Source organism: Mustela nivalis, assembly GCF_964662115.1.
Source record: "Mustela nivalis genome assembly, chromosome: 7".
In the NCBI taxonomy this organism is placed as follows: domain Eukaryota; kingdom Metazoa; phylum Chordata; class Mammalia; order Carnivora; family Mustelidae; genus Mustela; species Mustela nivalis.
The window spans coordinates 5,404,213-5,427,804 of record NC_139026.1 but is presented as its reverse complement, the minus strand read 5'-3'; the positions used below and the strand labels follow the sequence as shown (position 1 = coordinate 5,427,804).

The 23,592-nt window shown below is 57.8% G+C and overlaps 2 protein-coding genes across 4 annotated transcripts in view; one reads left to right on the top strand and one right to left on the bottom strand.

The window, feature by feature from the left end:
* BIK (BCL2 interacting killer) overlaps positions 1 to 21,371 on the top strand; it is a 26,918-nt gene extending 5,547 nt beyond the window's left edge. Inside the window, exons 2-5 of one of the 3 annotated variants that reach the window (XM_082738949.1) lie at positions 7,443 to 7,583; positions 8,992 to 9,096; positions 9,796 to 9,913; positions 21,208 to 21,371. In XM_082738949.1, coding sequence (XP_082595075.1) covers positions 7,450 to 7,583; positions 8,992 to 9,096; positions 9,796 to 9,913; positions 21,208 to 21,264 — 414 coding nt within the window. In that variant the 5' untranslated portion in view covers positions 7,443 to 7,449 and the 3' untranslated portion in view covers positions 21,265 to 21,371. Of the gene's footprint in view, positions 1 to 7,442; positions 7,584 to 8,991; positions 9,097 to 9,795; positions 9,914 to 10,567; positions 11,106 to 21,207 lie in introns of those variants that run through there. The other 2 variants (XM_082738948.1, XM_082738947.1) reach the window with 2 other exon arrangements.
* On the bottom strand, positions 14,738 to 23,592 carry MCAT (malonyl-CoA-acyl carrier protein transacylase). Its single transcript, XM_082738946.1, has 4 exons — positions 23,145 to 23,592; positions 21,518 to 21,605; positions 18,618 to 18,835; positions 14,738 to 16,027 (listed from the first exon to the last, which is right to left on the bottom strand). The coding sequence occupies exons 1-4, from the start codon at positions 23,562 to 23,564 to the stop codon at positions 15,614 to 15,616; spliced, it is 1,140 nt and encodes a 379-aa protein (XP_082595072.1). The 5' UTR covers positions 23,565 to 23,592; the 3' UTR covers positions 14,738 to 15,613.

Here is a 23,592-nt window from a genome sequence, read left to right as displayed (position 1 = left end):
TCAGGCCTCAGAGCAAGACTTTTTTGGAGATTGTCAAGGCGGCCTCCCTACACCTTTTTTTTTTTCCAATTTACTTTTTGATTTGAGAGAGCACACACAGAGGGAGAGAGACGCAGTCTCCCTGCCAAGTGGCGAGCTCAACATCGGGGTTGATCCTAGGACTGCAGAACCCTGGGATCCCAACCTGAGCCAAAGGCAGACGCTTAACCAACTGAGCCACCCAGGCGCCTCTTTCTTGCTGGGGGTGGGGGGGGGCTTCCTTTTCATCCTGCTGTCAGCCAGCACTGCTGGGCGGGGTATTTTTGGAGCCCCGGGGTGGGGGGGGCGGGGGCGGGATCGCATGGTCAGGAGGCTCTGAATTTCCGTTCTCCCCCATCCTGGGTCCCCGTCTGTGAAGTGGGACGACTTCTGGGGGAGGCTAGGCAGAGCGATGCAAATAAGGTCTTGGGGTGACCAGGAACAGACTCCTGCAGGTGGGAGAGGACAGTCCTTGCCCAAGGCCATAGGGGCGGGCCTAGCCCACCCATCCTGTGGATGGCTCTGCCTGCAGCACCTGGGTTCCCAGTGACTCAGGCCAGCCCCTGCACTGGGGTACGGGGCGGGGGCGGGGTGGGCACAGTGCGGGTGAGGAGGCAGGATTGAGGGGCTGTGGCACTGTGGGCCCATTCCAAGATGACACTTCCGGAATCACTGAGCAGCCCCCACACCCCAGCACAGGTGAGTTTCCAACTTTTTACCTGAAACACCTTCTCTCTCCCTCCTTGTCACTCCCTGTCTGTCTTTTCCCCCAGTTGCTTCTCTATCACCAGGGAAGTCAGCCCTGCCTACCTGGGAGGAGCACTTTCAGGCCTCTGGGGTTCCTGATGGTGGAGGCGGAGGTGGGACTTCCCCACCAGGTGGGGACAGGCTGGGGGCGGGGTGGCTTGATTCCTGAAATAGACCTTTAAGGCAGACCTTTTCCAGAGGTGCCTGAGTGGCTCAGTTGGTTAAGAATCTGCCTTATGGTTTCAGCTCAGATGATCTCAGGGTCCTGGGATTGAGCCCCCACCCTCGGACTCCCTGCGCAGCCTGGAGTCAGCTTGATATTCTCTGCCTCTCCCTCTGTCCCTCCCCCTGGTCCCACATCTCTCTCTAAAGTAAATTTTTTTTTTTTTTAAAGAAACTTCTTTATTGCAACTTCAGCTTTAAGATGTATTTATTTATTTGACAGACACAGCAAGAGAGGGAACACAAGCAGGGGGAGTGGGAGAGAGAGAGCAGGTGTCCTGCCGAGTAGGGAGCCTGATGTGGGGCTCAATCTGAGGCCCCTGGAATCACGACCCGAACCAAAGGCAGACGCCCAACCAGCTGGGCCGCCCATGTGCCCCTTGCTGTATTTCTGGAATCCACGAACCAAGCACATGCGCGGTAGTAAAAGTTCAAGAACCCAAGAGCACAGAATTTCAAATTCAGGCCCCTTCCCAAGTGTGTCCCAGAGAGACCCCTTCTCTCTTAACCTCCTGCCACTCAGGAGATGACCTCTGCAGATGGAGGTGTGTGTCTGTTAGTCCTTTATATTCACACATGGCCGCACGATTGCAGACTGTTCCTTGCCATGTGCACAGAGCCACGTGACTTCCAGGTCCCCGCATGGGAATGCCTACAGACCCCCTGCTCATGGTTTCATGGCCACCGGGTACCTCCAGCAGGACATGCAGGATGCACCCTAGAAGGCACGGATAGGTGCACTTGGGACTTCAGGGGCTCCTGTCTCCCACCCTGCGTTTGTTGATGCCTTAGCCAGCCTTGGAGCCCCTGCTGGGTGGCAGGAAGTAGGCAGTATCCATTTCTCTTAATCCTCTTAGCTCTTGGGAGGCTGTGCTATTTTCAGGCTGGAGACCCCTCTCTGAGCTAGGCTCAGAATCTGTTGACTGATCCCGGTGGCACCTCAGAGCTGGGAATGGAGCCTGGATCTGTCTTGCTGAGGTCTGGGCTTTGCTGCTCGACGACACCCATGCTGCGACAGCGGGTGCTCCCTAAACCAGTGCACCGTCCCGTCCCCCACAGCGGCAGGGCTGGTGGGGGGGCAGGTGTGGGTGGGAAGCTTCCGTGGAAACATCTGGTGGCTAGGTCTCAGCTCGGTCCCCCCAGCAGCCGCTGGCCTGACACCCAGGACTTTGGGGACCAGGTGCTATTGCTGGAGCCCCCCGGTGTCCCCAGCTGCTCCTGCTTGGTCACCAGCATGCAGGGACACACAGGCTGGGCTGGGGGAGACAGAGCGTGCACCTGTCCCCACGCTGTTCTATGTGGGGGAGGTCATACGTCATGGGAAAGTGCACCCCGGAGGTTGGGAGCCTGCCCTCTCTCACAGGTGTCCCTGTGGCTGTGCGGGCGACTTTCTTCTGCCCAGAGGTGGGGTGGGCATCCTGAGCTCTGTGGGTAAGAGCGTGTTCCTGATGGCTTTTTTTTTTTTTTTTAAAGATTTTACTTATTTGAGAGTCCGGGAGCCTGACTGAGGCTTGATCCCAGGCCCTCGGCAGACACTTAACCGACTGAGCCACCCAGGCGCCCCCGTGGGCTCTCTCCACAGTGTGTCAGCAGGTGCGCGCATGGGCTGCAGCCGGGTGGGGACAGGTGGCTAGGTGCGCCTTCTTTCACCCGAAATGGTCTGAAACTGCTTCTTTGCAAATCTGCTGGGGGGGGAGGGATGCTTAAAAGCAGTGCGGGCTCCTGGGCCAGCGGCTTTCTCGGTGCTGGGCGGTGTTGGATCATTTGACAAACATGCTCTGTGGTGTGGGCTGGGGGCCGGAGCCGAGTAACAGTGGCAGCTCCTGGTTCGTTGCCTTCCGGGGTGTGGGGGCGCTGAGACAGGTTCCGTCGCGTCGTGCTCCCAGCTCCCGGGGACGTGCGTTCCTAGTGTCCTCACGTGGAAGGGAAGAAGCGGGGGGCACAGAGAGTGTCCGTGCTCTAAGCTACCACAGAGGGAGAAAGAGCGCCCCACGGTGAGGTTGGTTAGAGATGGGAGGGGGAGCCCCCAGCCTGGCCCAGGTGAGCTAGAAAGGCAGGGCCAGGGCTGAGTTCCTTGGTAACCAATGAGAGGGCGTGGACTAAGGGGACAGGATGGCCGGCCAGCAGCAGGGGTGGGGGCCTGACCTGTCCGCGCGCTTGGGCGCCTGGGGTGCCTGGGGTGCGGTAGGAGCGGGGGAGGGGGCGGGTGGTTGGGGCTGGGGAGGTGGCCAGGGGAAAAGGGCCCTGATAGCAGCATGACACGACCCCTGAGTGGAGCAATGACCAGGTCAGATTGGAGAGGGTCCAGCGGGGACTGGAGACCGGGCAGCCGCAGTAGAGCTGGACAGGAAGAGACCGGCGCCGGCCTGCCCTGGCGTGGTGGGCCGGCTGCAGGGACCTTGCCGCCAGCTCTGTGGCCACACTCTGATTTCTCCGACTCCGACCTTGAGCCCCAAGGCCAGCCCAGGCCGGGCTGGTCAGTCCTTTGTGAGAACCTTACCCAGGGCTTGGATTAGGACCCAATGAGGTGGGTGCAAAAATCTCAGCCACGGTCAGAACAGGTGGTTGGTGCTGGTTCTTAGAAAAATGAACCCCATTAGTGCGGGATTATTCCCATTTAATGGACGAAACTGGAGGTCTCGCCCAAGGTTCCCACTGCAGCTCAAGTGAGTGGTTGGGTTAGAAGGTCAACCCAGGCAGGACGCCCCCAGCTGTGGTTGGGGGAGGCGCCACCCCTCCGCTCACCCAGCCCCAGGGCTTGTCAGACGCGGGTCTCGGGCCCCATTCCCACTTGGTGTCCAGGGATTCTGGGACTGTCTCTGCTGGAGGCGAGGGATGTTTAGACCGTAGGTCAAGGGGAGGCGCAGAGGCCACGTCCAGGCCCAGAGCCTGGGGCTGGTGTGGAGGGTGGGGGCGGGGGGGCTCAGGGGGCGCATGCAAAGGAGGGCTGGGACTGCTTTTCCTGGGAAATTGCCATTTGCATAGTTATCAAGCCCCCTAGGGCCTGGGGGCAACAGAGGTGGGAGCTCTGTCCCCAATCCTTAAATGCTACCCTTGGAGCTCAAGGGCACCCAGACCCCCAGCGTATGCTCCCTGTGCAGTGTCAGTTTCTGTCTGGCTCCGTTACACCCTTTAAATCCTTCAGTAGAGTTTTATGTTTTTCTCTGTAAGTTTTAAAGCATTTTTTAAAAAAGATTTTATTTATTTGATAGACAGAGATCACAAGTATGCAGAGAGGCAGGCAGAGAGAAAGGAAGGGAAGGATGCTCCCTGCCAAGCAGAGAGCCCAATGGGGGGCCTGATCCCAGGACCCCGGGATCATGACCCGAGCCGAAGGCAGAGGCTTTAACCCACTGAGCCACCCAGGCGCCCCAGAGCATTTTTTTTTTTTTTTTAAATCACATTTCTTTCCTGACTAAAGGCCTCTGTACCTGCACATGCATAGTCGGTCTGCTACCGCATTTTCTGGTCGCCTTGTGGTTATTGATTTTTTTTTAAATATTTTATTTATTTATTTGACAGACAGAAATCACAAGTAGGCAGAGAGGCAGGCAGAGAGAGAGAGGGGGGGAAACAGGCTCCCTGCTGAGCTGAGAGCCTGATGCGGGGCTTGATCCCAGGACCCTGAGATCATGACCTGAGCCGAAGGCAGAGGTTTAACCCACTGAGCCACCCAGGTGCCCCAATGGTTATTGATTTTTATTTATTTATTTATTTATTTATTTATTTTTTAAAAGATTTTATTTATTTATTTATTTGTCAGAGAGAGCGCACGAGCGAGAGCGAGCACAGGCAGACAGAGTGGCAGGCAGAGTCAGAGGGAGAAGCAGGCTCCCTGTGGAGCAAGGAGCCCGATGTGGGACTCGATCCCAGGACTCTGGGACCATGACCTGAGCCGAAGGCAGCTGCCCAACCAACTGAGCCACCCAGGCGTCCCTGGTTATTGATTTTTATATGTCCATCTGGTATCTGGTAACCTTGAATCTCCTGGTGGTTCCAAAAAGTGATTCTCAGGACTCCTGGGTGGCTTAGACTGTTAAGCGTCTGCTTTTGGCTCAGGTCCTGGGATCCAGTCCCACAGGGGCTCCCTGCTCAGCGGGGAGCCTGCTTCTCCCTCTTCCCCTCCCCCCGGCTAGTGCACACGCACCTGCTCTCTCTCTCAAATAAATAGATAAAATCTTATTAAGAAAGTACAAAAGGTGATTCTGTGTTTTCTACATAAAGGCTCATTGCAGGTCTGCTAGAAATCCCTCTTCTGCCTCATCAAACTGATCACATGTTCTCTGGCGGCTTGAATGTTCTCCGTCTTTTCTTCTTCGAGCGGCTTCCTCTAACTTGCTGAGACCTCATCTGACTGAAGTCCGCTTGTTGCCGTTTGTGCTGGTGCCGCTGCCCTGACCCCGGACTGTTCTCCTGTGTGGAGGCTCCCTTTTCTATTTTTATTATTTTATTATTATTATTATTATTTTAATTTTTATTTTCTTATTTGACAGAGACAGCAAGAGAGGTAACAGGGGAGCAGCAGAGGGAGAGGGAGAAGCAGGCCTCCCGCTCAGCAGGGAGCTCGATGTGGGGCTGGATCCCAGAATTCTGGGATCATGACCCAAGCCTAAGGCAGATGCTTAACAACTGAGCCACCCAGGCGCCCCTTATTATGTTTCAAGATTTTATTTATTTGACAGTGAGAGACACAGCGAGAGAGGGAACAGAAGCAGGGGGAGCAGGAGAGGGAGAAGCAGGCTTCCCGTGGAGCAGGGACCCTGATGCGGGGCTTGATCCCAGGACCCTGAGATCATGACCTGAGCCGAAGGCAAACACTTAACGACTGAGCCACCCAGGCGCCCTCCTTTTCTGTTTTTAAACAAGCAAAACTGAAGTCTGACAGCTGGGTAGGGTGTCAGCGCCTAGGGGGTGGCTGGAGGTGGGTCCCTAGGGCTGGGGTCCTAGCTTTTAACTGCTGCCTCGCCATCTGGACCGGAGGTAGAAGGGTTACGCGCTCCCAGCAGTACCTGTGCTGCAGTCAAGTTGCTAGCGGCATCGAGGGTTTTTAGAAATGTCACCCGATCCTCCCCGTGGGGTTCTGGTTCATGCTGGTCTGTTGGTTTTGGAGGGGGCGTCGTTGCCGGGTCTCAGGCCTGCACGCTTTTCAACCCTGCCCGCAGGTGCTGCCCTCAGCAGGTGGTGAGACCCCCGCCACCGCCAGGAGCCTGCAGGGGAAGGTGCTGTCCTCACAGGTGCGGGTGGCGCGTGTCAGGCCTTTCGTGGCTGTCGTGGCTGTGTTTACATGTCTGATTTCTCTTGAGACCAATTCTGGGCACATACTCTCCCCGGAGCAGTGGTGTTCTTCTGTACCGTTTCTCAGAGAGCCCTCAGGTACCTGTCTGTGCCCTCGATGACATCGCCGCGTGTCCATCTCTCTTGATCATGTTTTGGATCCTCTGTTTCCATCTCTCTTGATCATGTTTTGGATCCTCTGTTGACTCTCCTGTCTTGTCTCGCCCCGAGATACCCGGAGGCTCCACACTGACCTCTGCGCCCCCGTGAGCTTGTGCCCTGGCTCTGTGTTTCTAGTCACCACCCTTGAATGGGGAAAGCACGTCGTGTGCACACTCTCGCCTACACCCCGCGTCCCCGGCGGGCACCTGTGCTTGTCCTGCCAAACGTGAACACTGTCCACCCTGGCCTGGGGAGCAGGGGGACTTGGCTCTGGCCCTTCTTGGCTTCATCGTGAACTTTTCCGGGTCTCATCTTAATGAATACCTATCTTGAAGGTTAGGGATCCAACAAGATAATGAGAGGGTCCTGTCCACTCAGGCTAATGTGAAGAATTACAAAATTTTTAAGACAGTGGGTTGATGTGCAGAGGTCCCTCAGCATCACACAGGTGCTAAGTAACAGCTGGGATTTGAGCTCAGGTCTGTGGGTTCCATATTCGCCATTATATTCTAGCCCTAAGTCTGTTTGGCATGGTGTGGGCTAAGTTGCGGTGGCCTCGGTCACGGACTCTCCTACCCTGCTATCTCAGGATGATGGGAACAATTCCTACGTGGGAATCCGTGGTTGTAATAGGAGAGCCTTTGGCTGCAAGGAACTGGAAACTCACTGAGTTGGGTGTTACTTTTCCTACACAGCGAGGGTGGCCGTGACTCGCAAAAATACAAGTGTTCCAGAAGGCCATCAGAGAGCCAGGCTCCGTCCCTCTCTCCTCTGCTTTCTTGGCGTCTTAGTTATTCTTAGTGTTCAGCACCTTGGTGTCACAAAGTGGCTGCTGCAGCTCCAGCCTTCCCTCCTGTACTGAAGGCAGCAAGCAGGGAGAGGAGCTGCCCTGGCTAAAACCCCTACGTCGGACTCTGAGACCCCATTGCCCAGAACACCGGTTGCATGCCCACCACCAGCTGCAAGGCATGCTAGGCAGGTGTTCAGTCTCTGTCTTTTCTGTCTTTCTTCTCCCCCAGAGAAGAAATGTCCCACACAGGACCCCTCTCCAGGAACCTCTTTCTGAGCACCTTTCTGCAGGAGCATGGCCCGGAAGTGCTGAACGTCCCCGGCATGACTAATCTCGTGGAGCACTATGGTCCAGGGCCCTCCCCTAACAGGTAGGTCCTATCAACACTCCGTGGGCCCCACCCACTCCCATTTCTGGCCAGTGACCTTGGGGGTACAGTTGGAAGAGCAGGGCCCCAGGGCAAAATTCCCCAGGTGTGCTCATGGAGGCCGGGCCCCTTGGCGCTGCTGTCAGCCCACAGAGGCCCTCAGGTTCCAGCATATTCCCAGGATGGACCTTGGGCACTGCCGCCAAAATGGCTTAAACCTCTGACTTTAGGACTGGGTATCATATCACCTGGCCCTCACTGACCATGATGTCTCATCAAGGCCTCTTGATGAGATGGTTCTAATTTTAGAAAATCAGAAGCAGCCTGAGGAAGCCCCTTCACACACACCGTCTGGGGCCCAGGCTGCCGGGACAGAGGAGAGAGGATCTTCCCAGGGCCGGCCCTAGGTTCCAGGTGCTTCCCTTCTGCTTTAGGTCTCAGGAGTCTCTTAGGCATTAGGGCCTGGACCTGGGGATGGGGGCTGGCTGGGATTTTAGAGCTGGAGGGACCTGAAAATCTGCCTCTTGCCCTGTCCTGCTCCACTTGGAGATGACAACAGGGGACGTTCAGCGTGGGGCCGTGTCTTCCTGAGGTCCCACGGGGTATCGAGATAGAGGTGGGACCTCAGGCCCCCGCCGGGGATTGCCAGCCAGACCTCCCCAGCTTCGCATCCAACCTTCGGCACCTCTGGACTAGAGAGCACAGACCCCAGAGAGGCCGGGCAGGTGGCTGGGGCTGAGCTGGGAGCCACTGGGACGCCTGTCCACTTGGAAGTTCCAGATGAAATGTGGGCAAAGCCCTGAGAGCAGGACTGAAGCCAGCCCGGAGGCTGTGGGCTGTGGAGGTCAGGTGTGAGCGCGCAGACCTCCTTCCCCATCCCGGACTCGGTCAGGGAGAGCAGGAACTGGTGAGCCCCTCCCTTCCGAAAAGGCTGAGGACAACAGGTGGTTTCACGATTGGGGGCGCAGGGAACAGGTCCTAGAATCCCTCCCCACGAGGAGGAGGGAAAATCGAGACCCCGTGGGAAACCAGTCCCAGCTCCGGGGGGTTCAGGAGCCCCAGCACGCCCTGCCCCGCTGCCCACCTTTGCCATCTTTCCTGGCAAGCCTCCGGTGGGTGGCCTCTCCCAGGGCTCCCCAACCCTCCGTGTTCCCTGAAGGGAGAGGAAGGCTGTGACAGGGAGGCGCATCTGCTGCTCACGGGCCCTGCACATGTCTCTGCCCTCCCACAAGACGAGAGGAGTGGAGCCCCCCAGGGATGGGACCTCGCCGAGGAGGGGTGCGTGAAGGTTCCCACCTCGCTCTGTGCCACCCCTGGCCTCCCAGAAGCCTGGGGCCCGATCTGCCAGGCGGGCCCAGGTATGTGGGGCGTCCCTGCGTCACCCCTAATTGTCCATGCTCTCCCGCAGCAGCAGCCCCAACAATGTGGCCATGCGGCTGGCCTTCATCGGGGACGAGATGGAAGGGAGATGGATGCTGCCCCGCGTTGGCGAGCTGCCCGGGATGGCCGTGCGCAGGTGGGCGGCCCCCAGGCCCTGGGAGGAGACGCTCCCCTTCCCGGCAGCCCCGCATCCCTCCGCCGGGAGTCCCCAGTCCCTGCACCGCGGCTGCACAGCAGAACCCAAGTGCCTTTCTCTGCTGCTTCATCAAGCCAGGACCGAACTTTTCCCAAAGGGTCTTGACCTCAAATGCTGACGGGAAGGTGGCGAGCTCAGCGGAGCTGTGTGTCCTGCTTGGTGGCCTCTGTCCCGAGCCCACTGTACTTTCATGGTTGACCAGCATCTCTGTGGGTTTCCAGAGGCTCACAGGACCGCTCACGCTGCGGGTGTATGAGCCCATCTCAGGGCCGCAGCAGTGTGGTCTCTTGGTCCCCAGAGAGGCAGCCTTCTGCTGGGGTGCCCAGGCCTCCATCAGAGCAAGGTCCTCCAGGGGGAAGACCTGCCTTCTTGGGCCCGTGAACAGTGGAGCCTTTTCCCCATGGCCGGCTTCAGAACCCCAGACCAAACCCCCGTGGACTGGTGGGCGGCGGAAGGAAACAGGAAATCAGATGGCCGTGGAGAGAGACGCTCGTTGGCGGAGCCACCAGAGCACGGGGACAGAGTGGCAATGTGGGGGGGGCAGCCCTCTTCTACCCACAGGGGTCCCCTAAAGGAAAGGCTGCAGCCCTGTCCCTGTTCCCGCAGTAATGGCGCTGCTCCCCCTCCCCTTTGTCACAGCTGGGCTTTTACCTACAACCAGATGCGCCTGAGAGGTGTTCTCCGAAGTTTCGTGGATGGTCTCACTAACCTCAGGGAGCACATACGGATCTGGAGCTTCCTGACCTTCAGGAACAGGGTAACTAAGCCTTAAGATTGACTTACCTCCTGTACATGGTGCTGCGAAGCTCTGCAGTGGCGCGATGCCGCAGACCCTACCGCTCCCTGTCGCCCTGCCCGCTTACCCCCATCTGCTGGGCTCAGGCTTTGAGAGCCGTGCTTCACGGACTCAGTGCTGGGACTCTTCAATGTGTTTGGCTGCTTCCACGCCTGTTCCCTGCTGTTGCCTCCCCTGGGAAGGCCTTCCGCTGGCGAAGGGACCGGCTCCTCACTCGTCTGCCCGGCAGATGCGTCTCCTCCTGAGCCGCTTTCCTGACCACTCCTCCTCCCTCCCAGCAGCGCCGGGGACGGTCCCTCGGGCAGCTCGTGCTCCCACAGTCCCCAGCCCATGAGCAGTCTGGGTGGGCTGGCTTCTCCTCTGCCCCCTGTCGCATCCTCGGCCATCTCCCCACCTGCCTGTGCTGCTCTTCCTGGTTTTTGTCCCCGACCGGCCTGCTTCGGAGGTGCTCCTGCATCGCCCACCTTCCCTGACTAGTCCTTCCCCACCCCGGGCCCGGCCTCAGCCTCGCGGGCTCATCCCTGTGTCCACAGGGCGGGCACAGAAGGAGCCGCGGAAGGAGCCACCCCTGTTCTGGGCTGGAGGGCCTCACCTCTCCCCCCCTTCATCCCGCAGGTGTCCAACCCCGGGCGCGGGCTGGTGCTGTCCCTGCTGCTGCTGCTGGTGCTGCTGCTAGGCTGGGGGCTTCAGGTCCTCCAGTGAGCGAGCTGCTGCTCTGGGCGGGGGGGCGGGGCTGGCCTCCCCACCTCCCTGGCCGCCACCCTGGAGGTGGCCTTGTTGGGTTTGTTGTCTTTTTAACTGTTTTCTGATGATGCCTTTTTTATATTTAAAACAGAGTGCTGGGACACTACTGAGGTTTCGTACTAGTTTTTTTCTTTTTCTTTTTGTAAGAGAAATGAATTCATTATACCTCTGGGGTCGTTGCTGGTTAACTGCCCGTGCCAAGGCCTGGCTGGGCCTGCTCTCCTGGCCCCAGCCCACGTGTGGTGGCCTGTCCCAGGAAGGAGCCTTCCTCTTGCTGGGGGGCCCTGTGGTGGGCCGTGGGGGGAGTGCTGGCCACACCCCCACGTCTGTGATACCCCGGGGCAAAGGGAAAATCTGCTGGAATAGATTTCTGAGGGGTGAGGAGAGCTCAATAAAATGTTGGTTTCCAGCTGGTCTCTGGTCCTCTCTGGGGGTTTGTCGCATGGGTTGCCTCTTGCCCCTGGCTCGAGAATCAAGGGGGCGGGGAAAGAAGGGGCGGGGCGTGCGCCTAGCCACCTGTGCGTGATCACACACCTGCGGGCTCTTTCCTGCACCTGCTGTCATGAAGTTTGGCCCGACACAATCAGGTTTACGCCGCCTCTTGTCATGCCTCGTGCCTGAGATGTACCATTAGGGATTATTTCCTTTGGGCTGTCAGGCTCTTACAATTGGGCTGCCTCCCCTCCCCACATTTGCTCATCCGGCACTCCCTGCTGGAGCAGTGCAGCCTGGGGGGCCACTCACGCAGGTGTGCTGCGGAGAAGGGGCTAGACCAGGGGCACCCACTGCGCGGGCTCAGCCCGCCCCAGACCTGGGCCTAGTGCTGTTCCTAGACCCCATCAGGCCCTCTCTCCAGAACTAGAGCTCTGACTCCTCAACCCCCCACCCCGTCCCAACAGTTCCCCTGTCTCAAAAGCCATCCCTGGGCTGGGGTGAGTCCCCACCTTCGGCAGCCTCCTCCCTGTCCCCTTCAGGTCCTGGATTCGGAGAGCCGTCCCTGCCCTCCACTCCGCCCCAGAGCTGATGCAACAGACAGTGACTCGCTTACCCTCCAGCCCGGCCGGTCAGGTCCTGCCCGCTCCCAGCTGCCCCCTCTGGCCCTCGTGACTGAAGGGACCCTCCCAGCCGCCACCGGGCTTTCCATGTCACAGCGCTCCAGAGTCTGGCCCTTCACAGCCTGACTTCACCTCCTTCCCGTGTAAGTGGCCCCGTGGGGCTGTGTCAGGCCCTCCCATGCCTCCCAGGGCAAGCCCAGAGCCTGCCAGTTCCCAGGTGCTTGCTGGGAATGTTCCATCCTGACATCCTGCTCCACCCAAAGGACACTCCGCCCCTGGACAGATACCCACCAAGTTTATAGACCTGGAAGTGAACCAGGGCTTTCCTGTGTGGCTGCACTGACCCCAGGCCCTGGGGCTCCACTGGAGAATCCATAGCTGGGGATGTGGGGAGGCCAAACCCAGATGAACCTCTTCCAGGAAGTCCTCCCTAACCACCCGGGAGCAGCTCCCAAGCACTCGGGTCAAACTGCCCACCCCTTTCTCAGTGTGGCTGGGGCCGCCTCAGCTTCTCAAGGAGCTTGGGGCTCTTCAGAGCGGAGGGAATGGAGATGCTAAAGCCATGTCTTCTCTCGGCAGGAATCTGGGGGCCCTCTTCCCAAGTGTCCTAGGGTTTGCAACATTCTTCCCGCCCGTGGATGTCAGAGGAGCCCCTACTTTGCTAAGCTTGGCCACAGGTTCTGGGGTTGTGAAGATATGGTCCCTCAAATCTCACATTCTATTTAAAAAGCACCCAAAGAAGCTAAGAACTGGGGGCTGTGTTCTGAGAGCAATAAAGGACTGAGAAAATGGGGGGGGGTGAGATCGCAGGACCAGGCCTATGGAGAGAATGAAGGATAGACAAGTGTCCTCCAGCTACGGGGGAGCAGCACATACAAAGGCCCTGGGGTGGGAGACCTGCCTGCGCATGAGGAAGGTGGAAGCTTGGGCTGGAGCCTAATCGACTGTCTTGTCTGTTCATGCCCACCCTGGGGCCGCGAGGACCTTGCCAGTTTCTGTGCCCCCACACGAGGGGCAGCCTCCTGACCTCCAAAGCCAACATGGAGCTGGCACTTGACTGATCTGCTCAAGACAGCCCAGCCTGTAAGGGGGAAACTGAGGCCCAGAGAAGAAAAGGGTCAGACCAGAGTAGCACTGGGATCTTCTGCCCAATCCAACCTGTGGGGGTTGGTGAGATCAAGGCCCAGATGGGGAAAGGGTCATGGTCAGACCCAGTCTGGCGGATCTGCGTGGCAACTTCCACAAGCTGCAAACAGGTGTTCAGCAACAGTGATAGCAGAAATCAACCCCAAAAAGGAAAGGACTGGAGGCCCATCCCTCCTAGGAAGGGGGCAGGGGTGCCATGGTCACCCAGCAGCCTCATGATCCCTAGACCATCGGCTCAGGTTGCTCCCATCTCCTGCGGCCCCTCTGCAGCGGGGCCCAGGGACACTGCCACGGGGCGGGGGTGGGGGGGACACAGACCCCTACCCTCTGGGGGCCTGGGGTGGAGGCCGCTGGAAACAGCCCCTTCCCAGAGGTGACAAGGCTGCAGGGGCACGAGGGGCCCATCATCTTCAAGGTTTTAGAGGCTTTTGATCACGGCCTTTGTGGTCCAGTCAAGATTTCTGGAGGCGAGAGCTGATTCTCAGAGAGCATGTGCCTAGGGAAACCCACTCCTTCCAGGCACCCAGGTCTAGGCTGGCTGAGGGAGGCAAGCCGCTGGGAAGAGAAACAGGCCCAGGGTCTCCATGGGCGTGGGACGCAAACGTGGTAGCAGCTGTGATTCCTACCCCGGGGCGGGCCAGCACCATGGGAACAATGATGGCGCGGGGTGGTCTCCTCAAGGGGGCACATGCTGGCCCAGATTCTGCCAAGGAACAGGATATAGGATCCACCACAGCCCCTCAGGCCCTCACCCCGGACCCCGAGCTCCCCCCAGAACTCCCCTCCCCACCCCGTGCTTCTGCCACTTACCCAGACTCAAAGTCTGCAGGGGTGGGGAGGGCGAGGGCCCATCTACCCCACCCAATCTACCCCACCCAGGGCTCCACAGTGGAGGTGAGCACTGCCTGCCTGCACCTTTGGGTTCCCCAGCTGGGCGGCCCCTGCAGTGCCGGCAGAGACGGTCGTCAGCTTTCTGGAACCAACCTTAAGGCAGCACCATATGCCCTTGGATTGCTGTTTCTTCTCCCTCCTCTGGCCTGGAGCCTGGCCAGACCCTGAGGAGAAAGGCCATGCCCAGAGAAGCAGCAAGGCCTGCCACGCGGGAACACTCACCCTCCGCTGCTTCTCCAGGGCTCCCTTACGTGGGACCACGATCTGCAGAGTGTGACTGTGATGCTGTCCTGCCCACGGCACAGCCAGAGCACCTGAGCCCAGCCTGCAGAGTCCCAGGGTCGCTGGCTAGCGCAGTGCTTGGAAGAGGGTTCCCACAGACTCTGCACTCTTTAAAAATAATAGCAAGGTTCGGGCAACCCTCTGGGTCCCCTCCCTCTTGGGGAGCTCTGTACTACTCCCCAAACTTCACTTTGCTGCCCACCGAAAATAATAATATAATAGCAAGTTTCTTTGCAAATGTTTAAAAATTTCTTAAAATGGAAGTTTTAAAAGATCGTTCACTGAACTCTCATTGTCTGAGAACACAGACTCAGGCCATGGGACAGATCAGTTTCCCTCGTCCTATGCAGGGCTCTCGGCCTGGGCTGTGGACACACGTGGGCATGTGGGGGGGTCATGACATCTGGAAGGGCTCGTGGCGCAGAGTGGCCGGGAGCCAGGACAGTGGCCCACGCTGTGCATGACAGTTCCATGCAATGAAGGCCAGTTCTGCGCAGAGGTTGACAGCGCCCCTGCTGAGAAACCCTGCAGAACTGAAAATGCGAAACCTACCCCGGATTGGACAGGCGTCTACACCACAGCCAACATTTATGGACAAACACAGAGATCTCACACCCGGACGAGTTTCCCACTATCGCTGTTGGTAAGGAAAAAAGCCACCAAGACGTCCAGAACGTGACTTCTGCTTGTTATCAGCGGAGCTGCCCATGTCCAGAACCACCGTCTGCTCCTGGGGTGTGGCTGTGCCATGGGAGGTTCACAGACACAGAGCAGACCCTTAGCGATCACCGTCTGCAGGGAAACAGGGCCCTCAGCCAGCCACCTTACACGCTTCCTGCCTGGCTAAGGACCTCTTCCCCCCAAGCGGGAAGGCCGCTCACTCACAGGTAGCCGGCAGGCGCTCAGTACTGGCTGTTGGGAAGATAAACCAGTGTGGGACAGAGTCTCCCAGCGACAGAGTGTGGGATGGACAGAATGGCTGCCAAGGCCAGCGACGTCTGGAAGCCCTTTGCTTTCAGTGACGAAAGGGCTCAGAAGCCGGTTGTGGGGACGCACGGGCTCATGGGGCAGTGGGGGCCCCTCTGGCACTGGCCTGCCTAGTGGCCACGCCAGTATGCCGATGGCCCCCTCGTGATGGGGTAGGGCACGACAGGCCACAGGCTGAGCCTTCCCAGCCTCCTGAGCACACCTGCCGGCCAGGTGGTCTCAGCCTATTTTACAAAGGAGCCCAGAGGTGTGAGATCTGCCTCCAGGGTCCCCGGGACTCTTCTGGCCCTGCTGCAGCTTCCCCCCAGCCCTGAAACATATCTCAGGGGAAGAAGCGGACCACGGCAGGTCAAGAAATACTCGCTTTTGGGCTTTTATGTGGCCTTCAAAGCACTTTGCAAACAGTGCCTCCCAGTCACTTGGACGAGGAGGCCTAGGGACAGACGGGGCAGGTCCAGGCCCGCTGCAGCGCCGCCTGGTCCCCTTCTCCCTCCTAAGCTGCGCCCCTGCCACCCCAGGCCCCAGGAGCTCCCACCGCGGGGCGAGGGGGCCCGGCCTAGGTCCCGTCATCCTCCAGCACCTCCACGTGCCGGTATGACTTCCAGGCCTGCAGGTTGCAGCTCTTCAGGATGGCTCCCAGCTGCTTCCCGGGCCCCACCTCGAAAGTCTGGGGGAACTCCGTGCCCCTCTTCCTCTCGTAAATGGCGTGCATCGTCTGCTCCCACTTCACCGGGGAGACCACCTGCCGCACCAGCAGCTTCTGGATGTGTCTGGGCTGCATGTATCTGTTCCCGTCGACATTTGAGTGGACGGACACCAGAGGCTTCCTGACACCGATCGACTTTAGAACTTGTTCGAGGGGCTCCAAGGCCGGCTCCATGAGGCGGGTATGGAAGCCCCCGCTAACGGGCAGCATCTTGGTGCGCCTGAAGTGATACTTGGAGGAATTCTTCCGCAGGAACTGCAGCGCCTAGAAGGAAAAGAAAGGAAGTCTCAGCCAAGGACATCTTAGGGGAGGAAACGCACAGCGAGGCGGCCTCCCCCGGCCCCGGTTCTGCGGACAGAAGAGGCTATGGGCCCTCCGCATGCTTCACCCCGCAGACAGCTGCGAGGACGGCCTCCATTCCCTCTTTGTTCCAGTACAAACCAGTCATGTGCACGGTGGCCCGGAAGTCCTCCTCTGGGGCCATGACTGTTCACACAGCCCACCTGCGCAGGCGGCCCCGATGGGACTGAAAGGCCGAGGCTGGGGGGCGCGTCCCCCCCAGCTCCCCACGCCCACTCGGCCTCTCGCCGTCTGTCATCCACAAAACGAGCACGATCTCAGCGGCTTCGCGCGGTTGCTGGGAAGCGACGGGACGGGAGGGGTGAAGGAGTGTGACCCCGTGAGGACACACTGTCTAGTGGGAGTTTTCCATTGTAAGCCCGCTACCCTTCACAGTTTCTAACAAGCCCGTTTTCTTACTACGCCGTAACCCTCGAGATGAAAATTCTGGAGACTCCAAGCCTCGTGTCTTTCGGTCAGAAGCCCACCATCTGAGCTTACTCTAGAGAAGAAAGGAGCTCTGTCCCCTGGAAGCCAAAAGCCTTGCCTCCCAGGCTAAGAGGCCCAAACTTGGCCCTGTTTGCAAACAACATAATTCACAAATATTTTAAAAATATTAGAGATTCTTAAAGAGACCCTAGGCCTCCAGGACACGGCGTGGGGCCTGCCACCCAGATGGCCCTTCCCGCCGAAGGGCGTCCTGTGGCTGATCGGTCTGTCGCCGTCTCTCTGGCCCTGTCTCTGGCCTGTCACCATCCGCAGCGATGCTGGGGCTGGGCCCGCTGTTCCCGGGAAGACTGAAGGTGTCAAGGTCCCAGGAGCTGCCTGACCTTGGGTGATTGTGCCGCCTCTCCTTGCCTCAGTTCCCTCATCTAGAAAAAGGGGAGCACCCTAGTTATCTCACAGGTTATCAAGGTAAACTCTGGTGCCCAAGTGCTACGTGACGGTTAGCAATCGTCTTGTATGCCGAGCCCATCCAGGTCCACTGGAAAAAACCACGTGATGGGATGGCTGCGTGTGCCCCCAGAGGGCAGGAAGGGCTCGGGCGTCCGGCTGGATGGCACTTGCTCACCCATCTCTGTGGGCCCCGCCCTGCAGGAGGCCAACACATCATTTGCGCCTTCCGCGTTTAAGGCCTCTGGACTCATCCGGCCCACATCCTAGGCGGGGCCCACAAGAGTCAAGGCCAAGGCTACAGCCTCAGGGCCCAGGAAGCAGAGGGCAAGGGTTTTTTGTCCCATCATCCGTGGTTGCAAAGGGAACTTCCTGCTCAGGGAAGCCCTGCCCTCACCTGAGCTCTTTGCTTTGGCACCGTAAGGCGACCGAGGGGTTGTCCACCCGCGCACCCAGCTGTGCGGGGGCTGCACGAGGAGATGCCAGCCCTGGTTTGGGGCCCCTCCCCACCCACTTCTGGGGTTTCCAAGGCCATTAATGGGAACGAGCAGTGAGCTCCACAAGCAGCGTGGGGCCATTGTCGCCCATCTTCCTCTCCTCTCGGGACTGTCACAAGAGAGACTCGCTGGTTAGAGGAGATTCACACAGACACCGGGCAGACGGGCAAGGCAGACGGGCAAGGCCTCATGGGATGGGAGACGGAGTGCAGTCGAATGGACAAGGAAGGTTCTAGAATGAGACAGACTGGAGCTCTGTTCTGCCGCCACCATCTCTAAGCACTAGCCTCTCGCTCTGCCTCAGCTTCCTCGTGTGTAACATGTGCGTGGAACTGCCTCCCGGGGAGCACCAGGATGCAAGCAAGGCCTATGGGACTCGAGTGGTGTAGACACGCGCCTTGCAGCCGTAGCTCCTTGTGCAGGATCCAGCATGGACTCACTCAGCATCCCGGGGCCAGGCCCCAGCTGCCCTTTGCCATCGGCCGGTCCTGGCCTCCCTGCTGGGGACACCCCCTTCCAGCAAACACACCGTCCACACACCATTCCCAGTGTCACCTCCTGAGGCCTCCTGGCAGCCAGCCCAACCCCCACTGTGCCCCAAACACACAAGTTCCTGGCTTCTCGGTCCATGTCCCCTCAATGCTTGTTACAGAGGAGCTGCTTGAGAAATGTCTAGGGAAGCGTGAATGGAAGGAAGGACAGAAGGAAAGAAAAAGAACTTGAACTTGGATAAAGGCAGACCCCTAAGACAAGGCACAGTGGGGCGGAGTAACCTAGCAGGCATGGCTCCTCCTTTTGCTAAGGGAGCAACCAGAGGTTGTGAGAACCCCAGAATTTACCCCAGGAAGGCCCTGGGGATCATCTGGTCCAACCCCTTTACCTTCTAGGAGGGCTGGGTGACTTGCTCAAGGTCCTGGTCTACGCACGGTGCAGTGGGACGGCATCCCAGCCTCGACTTCCTCTGCAGGGCTCGCCCCCCCCCCCCCTTGCCCTCAAGTACTTCGCATAGACCACAGCTTGGCAGAGCACCCATCACACCACCACGGGCTTTCTGGTGTGGGTGGGACAGTTCCAACATTCTCTGTGGACTGGGGCCTAGGAAGGCTGTTCCCATCAGCACCAACCTCCAGATGTCCTGATATCACCCGGCAATCAGGAAAGAGGTAGTTGGCCACCTCGCACACGGGGCTCTCTATGCCCAAAGTCTTGCAGTGCTCCCGGGCTTCCAAACACGCAATGTTGAACTTGGACTGAGGCTGGCCGAGGACAGACAACATCCCGCTGGGGACAGCTTCCGAGGCTTCCTGCATGGCCTCAGCTCGGACTTTCACTGCATACAAACCTATGCAGAAAGAAGTGCATTTGGAAAAAATCAGGGCATGTGAGGAAGGTGGGGGAAAGCCCAGATCTGAGACAAGGCACGAGTTCACACAGCGTGCTGGAGATGCGGACCCGGTAGTTACAGCCGTCCCCAGGGCCATGGTTCTTCCTCTCTCTATCTACTTTGCTGAGACAGCACCACCATCCTGAGAGGCAGGTGCCGTCCTTTGGCACTACACACATGAAAACACGGAGTTCGCAGCCTTAAAGCTGGCTTGCTGTGGGATGGGGGTCCTTAGCCAGGTGTGATTTTGCCTCAAGGCAAGGTCTGGGGGCCCTTGTCATTGTCACAACAGCCGAGTGTGTGTGCACGTGGAAGGGGCAGGTACGTTTGCTATGGACATCTGGGGGAAGTCAGGGATGCTGCCCCACATCCTACAATGCAGGGCCCTACCACCAAGTTAGTATCTGGTCCAAAATGTCGACAGGCTGCTGGCGAGAAAGCCTGGTGCGGGGAGTGGGGTGCACAGGAGAAGACTCTGAGCCACATAGTGTTTTGGACAAGTCATGACCTTTCCGGTCAAATTTTCAGTTAGCAGAATGAGGATGATACTATCTAATCTGCCTGGATTGTTGCAAAAACTGGGAATGAAAGTTTCAGTACCACAGCTGTCCCATACATCAGGCTTTACTGCCCCCACTTGGAGCTGCAGAAGCTGCCACTGCCAAGGGCAACGGAAGAGCAATGCAGAGCCGCTGGTGCGTGCGGCTCAAGTGCAAGGTGAGAGGTCTGTGCCCGGGGCAGGCAGCTCCCACGATCATGATGTAAGAAAGCCTGTGACTACTGGACATCTGTCCTCCTGGTTCTGGGTCTGCTCCTTGGGGGGGGGGGGGGGATGACGGGGCCAAGGAGAGGTTAAGGGACTAGTCCAGAGTTTCCTGGGACCACAGAGAGGCTCTGAGGGCACAGCCTGCTCCCCTCTTAACACATCTGCCTTCCCTCAGGACCTACATACATTTGTACTGGACTCTTGGCCCCTTACACAGACAGGGAGCAAACTGCAGAGCAAATACAATGACAGCCTGAGGTAGGAAGTAGCCGAGAACCCACAGGAAAGTGGAGAGGGCACGCGGAAGTCCTCCCGTGCAGGCATTAACAACTGCAAAATGTCAAGTGAGAAAACACAGGACATACACAGGCTCTAGCTCTGCATTTATGTGCGCAGAAAACTATGTGTGTATAAAACAGTTTTATTCGGAGATGTGCACATGCAGCATTTTTTAGCATTTCCTTACCCGTGCTATAATGCTGTTATTTTAAAAACACGGAAGTAAAAAAAAAATAAAACACTGAAGTAAAATAAATACATCAAATACAATGTTTCAAATGTGTAGTTCACTGGTAAACCACCAGCTGGCTCTAGTTTCAAAGCTTTCCATCCTTCCGTAAAACACCCGTATCACTCACCATCTCTCCTCTCCTCTGCCCTCCAGCCCTGGCACCTCTAGCTGCTCTCTCTGGATTTGCACAGTCAGGACATTTCACACACAAGGGGCCGCCTCTCTCATCAAGCAGGCTTTGAAGGCTCATCTGTGTAGTGGCGCACATCAGCCCTTTATCCCTGTTACGGCTGAAGGACACTCACTGCACGGACCGAGCACGATTTTTTTGATGAGGGGCATCTGGGCTGTTTCCATCTTGGAGCTATTTCGAATACTGGTGGGAACATTTGTACACAGGTTTCTCTGTGAGGACGTACGTTTTTATTTCTTAGGCATATTCTGCAGAACCACTGGGCCGTTCGGTAGTTCTGTGTGCAACGGCTTGAACCGTCAAACTGGTTTCCACAGTGGCTGCACCATTTTACACTCTCTCTAGCCACGTCTGCAGGTCCTGTTTTCTTTCCTTTGTAAGATTTTTATTTATTTATTTGGGGTGGGGGAGAACACAAAGGGAGAGTGAAAGAGAGAAGCAGCCTCTCCGCTGAGGAAGTAGCCTGATGCGGGACTCGATCCCAGAACTCTGGGATCATGACCTGAGCTGAAGGCAGAGGCTTAACGGATGGAGCCACCCAGGTGTCCCTGAGGGTCCGATTTGTTCACATTCTTGCCAACACTTATTATTATTCTTATTATATATTTTTTAATCGAAGCCACCCTAGTGGGTATAAGGTGTGGTTTTGATCTGCACGTCCCTAAGGGATTAGTGATGCTGAATATCTCTTCGCATGCCTGTTGGCCGTTTCTGTATATCTTCTTCGGAGAAAGGTCTGTTCACATCCTTTGCTCGCATTTAACTATAAGCAAAACAGTTTAACTGGTTCACTATGAGCAAAAATCTTAAGTGAAACTAGTATGCTCACGATCAAACATTCATTTACTTTTTCACTCCAGGACTATCTGCTGGCCATCTGTCAAGTGACAGGCACTGGTGCTGTGGGAGTGGACTGAGAGCACCCAGGACAGGGTGGGGGACAGTCAAGCAAGCAGAGTTCAGGAGACTACGAAAAGAAAATCCCCGGCGAACCCTTCAGGCTTAAAAGAGATTCAAAGGTGAAGTGTGGTCCTCCCAACGTCATTCTCGCCCATGTGTTCCCTTCTCCATCACCCGAGTGGCTCCAGAATTATTTTTGGCAGTGTCCTTGGTCCCCAGCGAACCCAGCAAGAAAACACCCCGGCACAAAACCAAACCATTCCTGTGTACCTTCAGAAAATTCCATGGCTCCAGCAAACACTAGGGCTGCAAATTCTCCCACACTGAATCCAGCAGCAGCAACACAGTTCTCAATCACCTGTAGTGACAGATGCAGGGCATGAGGCCAAGGTCTAGGGGTAGGGGCAAGGGGTTCAGTCCAGGGCTCTGCACTGCAAGCCGGCAGACTGTTCAGAGGCTCAAGGAGGCAGGAGTGGGGAGCCACCAGCCTGGTGCTCTGGCTAGAAGAGGACACAAACAGAAGAGGCCTTGGCAAGCCCTGAACCAGCCCTTTTACTGATGAGGAACTTTGCTGGCAAGTTAAAGCCCGCTGCCTGATTCTGGTGGAGCCGTGTCTCCAACGCAGGGCTCTGGATCCGTCTCTGCCCTGGAGATGCCTCTCAGGCCCAGGGAGCCGGAGGGAACTACACAGAGGAGAGAGTGACTCAGTCTCTTGAATTTGATTCTTAGCTTGGGAGAGTTCCCTGACTTCGAGCCTCGGCTGTCCCATCTGCAGGATGGGGAAAGGGCAGGACCGACCTCACAGGGCTCCTGGTATGAGACCAAAAGCAGGTCTCTCAAGCGCTTAAGCACAGACCCGGCGGAGGGTAAGGGCTCCATGAATGCCCACCACTTCTCCTTGCCTCACCCACAAAGTAACTGTTTCCCGACGCGGTTGTTGTGAGAATGGAGTGCAGGGTTCACAGCAGAAGCTTCACGTTTACTGTTCTGCTATTATCAAATGATAACAGCCACCAATTCGCACCTTCAAGTGCAGTGACATACTCACACCATCCTCTTAATGGGCCCTCACTCAAGGTTGGAGTTCACCTGTCTAAAATCATTTAGTAACAAATGACTGAGGATCATTTAAAATCGTTCAGGGGCGGGGCACCTGGGTGGCTCAGTGGGTTAAAGCCTCTGCTTTCCGCTCAGGTCATGATCTCAGGGTCCTGGGATGGAGCCCCGGCCGGCTCTCCGGGCAGCAGGGAGCCTGCTTCCCTCTCGCTCTCTCTGTCTGCCTCTCTGCCTACTTGTGAACTCTGTCAAATAAACAAATAAAATCTTAAAAAAAAATTTAAAATACCGTTCAGGGGCATAAGGAGGGCACTGATGGAACGAGCAGGGGGTGTTATATGCACCTGCGGAATCACTAAACTCTACCTCGGAAACGGATAAAACATTACATGTTAATTAACTGACTTCAAATAAAAAAAAAAAATAAAAAGAAACACACACACAAAATAAATAAAAATTTTAAAATCGCAGCCGAGGCTCTGTAGGTGGGACATGCGACTCTTGATCTGGGGGTCGTGAGTTTGGGCCCCAGGGTGGATTTAGAGAATAGTAGTAATAATACTACTAATAATAGTAACTTTTTAAAAATAGGTAGAATAAAATCGCAATCCAGCCCAGACTCCTCAGCCGCTTTCCCTGCAGTTTTCGGCCCTGCGACACCGCACTTAACACGCCCAGGGGTTCACACCACGTTTTAGTCCCCAGCCCCCTCCCCTAACGCGCCCCCCAGCGCCGCGCCCCCCGCTCCCTCCTCGCCGGGACCTGGACAAGCCCCCGCCCACTGCGTCCCACGCGGGAGCCGGGGCCCAGCGCGTCCTCCCCGGCGGGCGGCGGGCCTCACCGCGGGCTGCAGGTGATGCAGCTTCTCCACGGCGGCCAGCGAGGCCACGAAGACCGCGGGCTGGCAGTGCGCCGTGCGGTCCAGGGCCTCCTGCGGCCCGCGCAGGCTCAGCTCCAGCAGGTCGTAGCCCAGCACGCTGCGGGCGGCGGCGTAGAGCTCGCGGACGCGCGGGTAGCGGAGCAGCCCCCGGCCCATGCCCACCACCTGGCTGCCCTGGCCCGGGAAGAGCAGCACCGAGCACTGGCCCGGCGGCCGCCGCGCCGCCGCCTCCCGCGGCTCTTCCTCCGCGGCCGTGGCGTCTCGCAGCAGCTCCGCCACGTCCACGGCGCGCGGCGGGGGCGGCGGGAAGGCCGCGGCGCCGCGGCGGGAGCCCGCGCCCCAGCCCCGGGCCCACGCGGCCTGCGCCACCCGCAGGCTCATGGCGAGGCCGGGGCCGCCGCGCGTTCCC

Excerpts from the sequence above, each read along its gene's own strand:
- MCAT (XM_082738946.1), bottom strand. The coding sequence starts at position 23,564 with ATGAGCCTGCGGGTGGCGCAGGCCGCGTGGGCCCGGGGCTGGGGCGCG. Across the intron at positions 18,836-21,517 it reads AGCCATGGAATTTTCTGAAG|GTTTGTATGCAGTGAAAGTC; the intron begins GTACACAGGAAT and ends CTTTCTGCATAG. Across the intron at positions 16,028-18,617 it reads TGATATCAGGACATCTGGAG|GCGCTGCAGTTCCTGCGGAA; the intron begins GTTGGTGCTGAT and ends TTTTCCTTCTAG.